Below are 7766 nucleotides of genomic sequence, written 5' to 3'. Positions count from 1 at the left end.
TTCACACAGCAGCAGAATACGGTTGTCAGATCTGTATTTGAGTCCTTAATATGGTTACGTTCACACGCAGTTTGGTTATTTACAATAGTGGCAACCGCATTCTATAAACAAACTGACACTCGCAAATTTTCAAGACTCACAACCGCATTTTCAGCAAACTCATGCTGTGTGAACAGAACCGTACTGGACTATAATGTGTGAGAGCCATGCTACACTGTACACGCACGTGTCTCGTGTTTTTCATGAGAGGTTTCTTTAACTCACGGAGACAGACATATGAGCTGCGTTTCACTGTCATCTGAAGATCCACACGCTGCCTTCCACCAGAGCTGCTGGTCGCGTGCGCAAGCCACAGGATACAAAACCTGCGCTCTGTTAAAAAAAGCATTCAAAGCTGCTGTCGGATAATTATGATCAGATGGATGAACTTGCGCCTCAGTTCGACTCGTTTATTTAATTACACGGTGTCAATTGTGATAAAACATGCTTGGTGCTACGGACATCGCCATCTTTGATATTTGCTTTGGTCACTGTCACTATGGTTACAGGTGTTAGAATACAGGCTTGACTTCAGTTGTTCGTTCATACAGAATGCTGTATAGTCCGTGTACGTTGCGTTCATTTGTTTTTCCTTTCAAAATTAAAAAACAAAAAATCAATTTTGCTTTAAAAATTGTTTTTTTTTTTTCTTGATGCGCTAGACAAATCTCAGGCCAAAATGACAAGACAATGTTATTCAACGTAAAGTAAATTATAATTGTTACAAATATGCTCGTATTACTTTTTTCCGTCGGCATGGCAATTGGAATTTCGGACCGGCGAAGCAAATTTAGTTACATTCATTTTGCATTCGGCTGTGTATTAGCGCTAATTATCCGTCCAAACTTAAACGTGCATCTTCTTTCATGTGTCTTGGGGACCAGGCAGCACTCACACCAGTGTGCTTCAGAGATGGATAAGATAGCGCGCATCTGTTGTGTGAGTCATCTTCATTGCAGGCGCGATCCATTTGAATTCTACAGAAATTATTATACTGTACATACGCTATGGAGGAAGTCAAACCTCTCAAATGGCTATACAGCCTGAACATTATTATCAGAATGCCTACTGATGAGGAAAATAGGACACAACAATGTGTCACGCATCTACATCAATTACAAGGCTTTTCAAACTACATATCACAAATATATCTGCAAGCAGCGATGATGGGCCCAAGCACCATGGGTCCATTTCCACCCGGTGGCTTTCAGAAAACAATGCAAGGTAGACACATGCATTTGGCATTTGACATTATTCTAAACAATTTTGAAGCAATTTGGGTAAATATAAGAGGACTATTTTAAAGTCTGTTGTAAGAGCTACACTTCCTGCTGCCAGGTGGTGGCGCTATGACCGTGACCCAAAATAGTCACATCCATGTGGTCAGCCCTCATTACCAAACATACAGCTGAATTTTCATCAAAATCACACAATGCACACAAAAGATATAGCGCACTTCCTGTTTCCCATTTTTGCCATAAATTTATTGCTTTGCCATGGCAACACCGTTCAAAATATAAAAAATCTGTTCACAATTTAGCATCTACAATGTCTTGGCATGATGTTGCACATATTTGGTATGTCACATGAATCCCCTAGGAGGAGTATTTAAAAGTTCAGAGCCTGTGATTTTCAGAAAATCCCAAATGGCCGACTTCCTGTTGGGCGAGCTAATGACTGTAAGAATGAAAGTTGTTCGGCTTGATGAGAACAATATATGTACCAAGTTTGGAGACTCTAGGTGAAAATTGGGGCGCTACAGAGACCCTGTTACATGCCCATTTTAAAGGGGGCATTACAGAGGCCCCCCAACATGCCCATGTGTGAACTTTTGCCCAGTCCTAATGGCTGACAACTCTGATGTGTGTGCAAAATTTCATGAAATTGTAAGCATGCCAAGTGCCTCAAAATCACCCAAATATAGGAGGAAAGGAATAATAAAAATGAATGCATTGCTATGGCAACATTATTTAAAATATCAAATATTCCTTTACAGTTTTACATCAGCAGTGTCTTGAAATTATTCTAAATAATTTTGAAGCAATTCATATAAACACAAGAGGGCTATTTTAAAGTCTGTTAAAAGTGCCATGCTTCCTGCTGCCAGTTGGTGGCGCTATGGCCGTGACCCATAATTGCCACATCAATGTGATTAGCCTCCATTACCAAACATACAGCTGAATTTTCATCAAAATCACACAATATACACAGAAGATATAAGGCACTTCCTGTTTCCCATTTTTTGCCATAAATGTATTGCTTCACCATGGTGACCCCATTCAAAATATCAAAAATCAGTTTGCAACTTAGCATCTACAATGTCTTGGCATGATGTTGCACAAATTTGTTGCCAGTCACATGAATCCCCTAGGAGTATTTAAAAGTTCAGAGCCTGTGATTTTCAGAAAATCCAAAATGGCCGACTTCCTGTTGGGCGGAGCTAATGACTGAGAGTATGAAACTTGATGAGAACTATATATGTACCAATACTGGTGACTGTAGGTGAAAATGGGGGTGCTACAGAGCCCCCCTTACATGCCCATTTTCAAGGGGCACTACAGAGCCGCCCCCCCCCGCTTAAGATTGTAAGCCTACTAACACAAAAAATGCTTGTGTGATTGATTCAGCCCATGTGATCAAAATCTCACTCTAACCATGATGCCAAAATTGGCAACCCTGGTATCCAACTCATCAACTTAACTCGCTATGATGCTGTAGCTCAGGTTTTAAAAGGCAGGGTGTGGATTATTCTAAAATGTTGTGATGCAAATTACTAAACACGACCACAAATTCTCACATTTCTTTACATTATAAATAAATAGACTTCCATTATTGAGGTAATAGCCTATGGTTAATGCTGTTATTTAACAAAGCAGCCATAAAGACGTCAGGTTTCACTCTTTGAACACCAATCGCTAATTGTTGGTGAGTCCTCCCCTAAACCATCTAGTAAGGGTCTATCTAAAACAGATTGGTTGTCAGTGGAAAACTGAAGTGAGAACAAAAATTACAAAATGCCATAGCAAGCAACATTGAGCCAAATCAGCAATGGCAATATTACTTTATACAGTTGTTGGCTATAAATGTCTGTAAACCTTTCTCAGAACCAGAGCACTTATCATATTGAACTCTTTTTCTGATGGATGTGACTGAGGCAGGACAGATGACAGGCAGGCTGAGCAATTGTGTTTCAGACCCACCGGCATATTCAAATCAAATATTCAAGCTGTATATTCATTTTATATCCATGAGAAATAAACATTAGAAACTGAGCTGTTTCTCATTTATTTACTTTTTCAACAAAATGAATAATTAAAAAAAAAAAGCCGTTTTCTAATTTTTTGCTTGTTTCTTTTGAAATTAAAAACCAACATTCAAAGCTTTGTTCATATTTTGTTTTCCGATTTCAAAACAAAAAATGAACGCAACGTACATGGATCCTGTATACTGTACACGATAAGCTGTTGTATGAAATGAACATTTCGAGACTCACACCATTAAGTAAATGCGGTTGTCATTCCCAAACACTGACTGTGTGAACATAGCCATAGAATGAACGTTACTAAAACAAAATTTTTGCAATCTGACTTTTACATGCTGAATTATACATTTCGTCGCAGTTTCCTGGTGAAATGAACACTAGATGCACAACAATAACTGCGTTTTATTTACTTTCAAACAAATCATGACTACAAAGGATGCACACTTATTTTTCACACTATTACTCACACACTGCTATGTTATGATATCAACACACTTTTCTATAACGCATCATTTGAAAAACAATATTTTTTTAATGCTTTATTACAGACCCACCCAAATTTACACAATGTGATTAGCCTCTCCGATTTGTGAGCTAATCGCTTCTTTTCAATTAATTGACTTGAAAGGAAATGGAAAAGTCATGGATCAATGATAAAAATTAAAAAACAAATGTGGGAAGAATCATACACCGATCAGCCGCAACATTATAACCACCTGCCTAATATTGTGTAAGTCACCCTCATGCTGCCAAAAGAGTGCCAACCCGCATCTCAGAATAGCTTTCTGAGATGATATTCTTCTCACCACAGTTGTACAAAGTGGGTATCTGTGTTGTCGTAGACTTTGTCAGAACCAGTCTGGCCATTCTCTGTAAACCTCTCTCATCAACAAGGCGTTTCCATCTGCAGAACTTCTCCTCACCGGATGTTTTTTTGTTTTTGGCACCATTCTGAGTAAATTCTAGAAACTGTTGTGCGTGAAAATCCCAGGAGATCAGCAGTTACAGAAATACTCAAACCAGCTGTTTTGGCAGCATGACCCCCTCACAATACAATATTAGGCAGTTGGTTTTAATGTTGTGGCTGATTGGTGTATATGATGCAGGTCATTCACATTCACTGCATTATATACAATATGAGTCAGTCTCCATCTCTCAGTAAAACACATTGTGATTTTGTTCCTCATATTGTCATTTTGGTGGCTTAATGCAAGGAATATTCTACAAAGCATCCTATATAAAGTTCTGATGGTAAATTTTCCACTTTATTTTGGACCTTGGATATAACTAATAGATTAATTATTGTGTAAACAATTACTATTTGTAATGCAGAAGATTGAGTGAGTTTAGCATTTTCTACCCACCATTAAATGTTTCATACAGATTAATTTGATGTAAATGGCTTGATTCTGTATAGCTCAATCTTCAGCACGTCCCGTCTGTCATATCTAGTGTGTAATAGTCAGTGAGTGACAATGGTTCTGTCTCTCTCTCATCTAGCTGGACGCTGAAGCCAGTGATCTACTGAAAGAACTGCAGAATAAACTGAACACAGTGCTGGACGAGCTCAGCGGGGTCTTCGGCTCCAGGTGAACTGTTAGGAAATGAGAGATAAAGGTGTACAGTCACTTTCATTCAAAGTGACTTGCTATTGAGAAACAGTACATAATAAAAACAGAAGCAAGTAATCCAAGATCTAAGGATGTCATGAACGTGTGATAGTTTAATGGACAAATTAACATAGATTTGATGTAGATATTTGTAAAAAAAAATAATAATAATAACAATAATAATAATAAAAAAATATAATAATAATATAAATATTGTATATACTGTAGACAACATATTTAACTTCTGTCATGTGACAAATGTCCAGGTGAAAGATTATTAGGCAGAAAATAATTTAGGATTGTGATTATTAGGCAATGATATGATTTATTAATATCATTTTCCCACATTAATACAATCTTAGATGAATTAATTGTGTCAGAGGCAGAAAGTAATGACTTTTTGATGAAGTAAAAGAAAACAAAACTTTTCTTCAGAAAAAAAGAGCACTGAAGAATAGTGCACGATTAGACCTGCAACATTATGAAGAATGGAAATTAATTTTGATTCCATGTTTACTTTAAAGACATCAAACAGCAGAGGCACACAGATTAGCTGATATAATACTTTTTTATAAATATATATATATAAAACCAACATATTCTTACTGCCAGACAAGTTACTGTTGACCTACCATTTGTAAAAATGCTAAATGTTGCTTGTAATTTTATAGTTTCAAACTGATCAATTATACACAGTTTTAAGCCGGTCATTGAGGACTGCATCAAACAAATGAACCAGGAGCTTGTGCAGATAAAAGGAAATGCTGGAAACAAGAGCAACGCAGCCATGGACGCAGAAATTGCCCTGCGACCACTCATGGACCTCCTGGACAAGAAGTAAGAAGCACATTTTTGAATGATAGTAAAGTCATCAAAACTGTGAAATAAGATAAAATGGAAGAAAGGGAATTATGTAGTAACCAAAACAAAAAAATCTTATATTTGAGCTTCTTCAAAGTAGCCACTTTGTCTAGATTACAGCTCTGTAAGCCTTTATATAAAAAGGTTTTAAAGTCATGAGAAACATTTCAATCAAATTTGTCCAAATTTTTGACTGGCAGTATACATCAATATACACTACATGGCCAAAAGTTTGTGGACACCCCCCTCTAATTTACGAATTTGGTTTCTCCATTATATCCAGTAAAGAAAAATCTTAATGTCTCTTTATGTAATGACTTGGGCTTTGTGTGCTTCCAAATTTGTGGCAACTGTTTGGGGATAGCCCTTTTCTGTTCCAGCATGACAATGCCCCTGTGAACAAAGTGAGGTCCATAAAGAAATGCTTTACTGTGTCTGGCATGGAAGAAATTGACTGGCCTGCACAAAGCCCAAACCTGAACCCCACTGATCACTTTTGGGGTGAACTGGAACAGCAACTGTAAGTCAGGCCCCATCGACCAACATCAGTTCCTGACCTCACTGATAGCCTTGTGTCTGAATGAGAGCAAATCCCTGCAGCCATGTTACTACATACAGTATAGTGCAAAGCCTTCCCAAAAGAGTGGAAGCTGTTATTACAGCAAAGGGGGACATTGATGCCTAAGGTTTTGAAATCAAATGTTCATCAAGCACATATGGTGTCCACAAACTTTTGGCCATATAGTATACATCAACACATGCAGCAATTCTGGATATGATGATGTTTAATCCCCTGAAATTATTTTTCTCTTCTCTCCAGCTTGATTCTGTTTGCTAAGATCTGCGAGAAGACGGTTCTCAAACGTGTTCTGAAGGAGCTGTGGAAAATCGTCCTCAACACCATTGAGCGACAGATCGTTCTGCCTCCGCTGTCAGATCAGACAGTGAGTGTAACACCTCTCTCTCTCAGCCAAACACACACACACACACACGCCATATCCTCTACATCTGCTCCTAACAGAAGGTTATGGAAATGTGAATGAAGACAACATTACAGGGGATCAGCTTGTAGCCAGAGAATACACAGATTGAAAAGAGTGTTGGTGTTTATACAAAGTGTTATTAAGTGGAAATGGATCTTGAAAGAGGAATGTTTTTTTAAAGGTACCAAGGAACGGCAGCTTTTTATTTGTGTTGTGATAGATAAAATTGTCAGTACATAAATATGCTTACATTATATTCAGTTAGACAAAAAAAAACAAAAAAAAAACATGAGTCTAGTAAAGAGTCGAAATTCACCAAATAAATTAAATATGGTATGGCAGACACAACAAGATAACTTAATGTGTTTATTTAATTTAATGTCACTCTAAATACTTTATATTTTATTATTATTATTATTATTATTATTATTATTATTATTATTTGTTATTAATTTATTTGAAAAAACAAATGTTGTGTGTATTTGCACCCCAGTGTAAATAGCATCTGCCACACAGTGCAGCTATTTGCACCCCAATAGTCTGGTGAAACCACAGGAATATACAACAAATTAAATGATAGATGTCGCTGCAGTGGCATGGGGTGTAAAGACAGTGTGAATGTGTACTGTTGTCCTAGCAACTGAGGTTCAAATCCGCATTTTGTCCCACTCTTTTTCCCATCCGATTTCCTGTTTCCACTCTTAATATTTCCTTTAATACTACTTATAATAATAGATAAAAATGAATATAAATGTTGATTTCATCACAGTGATTTGGTCACGGTGAATGTCGAGGAGTGCAGAGATGGTTTGATCCGGAGACGGGGACTGTTGATCGCACTTGTTCACACGGCTCAGCATCGCTTGTGTGTAGATTGCATCACTGTATTACTAATATTATAGTAACCATGTTTTTTGGCAGAACCATAGTTTTAATGCAATTAACAATGGTTTTACTACCATTCTATGGTAATATAGTAACCATGGTGGAAATTTACAACAAAATACCATG

At 37.3% G+C, this 7766-nt stretch overlaps 1 protein-coding gene across 1 annotated transcript in view; it reads left to right on the top strand.

Moving 5' to 3' along the window:
• The window catches only part of LOC127416634 (protein unc-13 homolog C-like), a 190274-nt gene that overhangs the window by 161740 nt on the left and 20768 nt on the right, over positions 1-7766 (top strand). The window contains exons 25-27 of the mRNA XM_051656078.1: positions 4802-4890; positions 5608-5748; positions 6593-6716. Of these exons, the coding sequence (XP_051512038.1) occupies positions 4802-4890; positions 5608-5748; positions 6593-6716 (354 nt within the window). The remainder of the gene's footprint in view (positions 1-4801; positions 4891-5607; positions 5749-6592; positions 6717-7766) is intronic.

This window comes from Myxocyprinus asiaticus, chromosome 26 (genome assembly GCF_019703515.2).
Source record: "Myxocyprinus asiaticus isolate MX2 ecotype Aquarium Trade chromosome 26, UBuf_Myxa_2, whole genome shotgun sequence".
NCBI classification, from domain to species: Eukaryota; Metazoa; Chordata; class Actinopteri; order Cypriniformes; family Catostomidae; genus Myxocyprinus; species Myxocyprinus asiaticus.
Note: the sequence above shows the minus strand (reverse complement) of the source record. Positions and strands in the feature narration are given on the sequence as shown.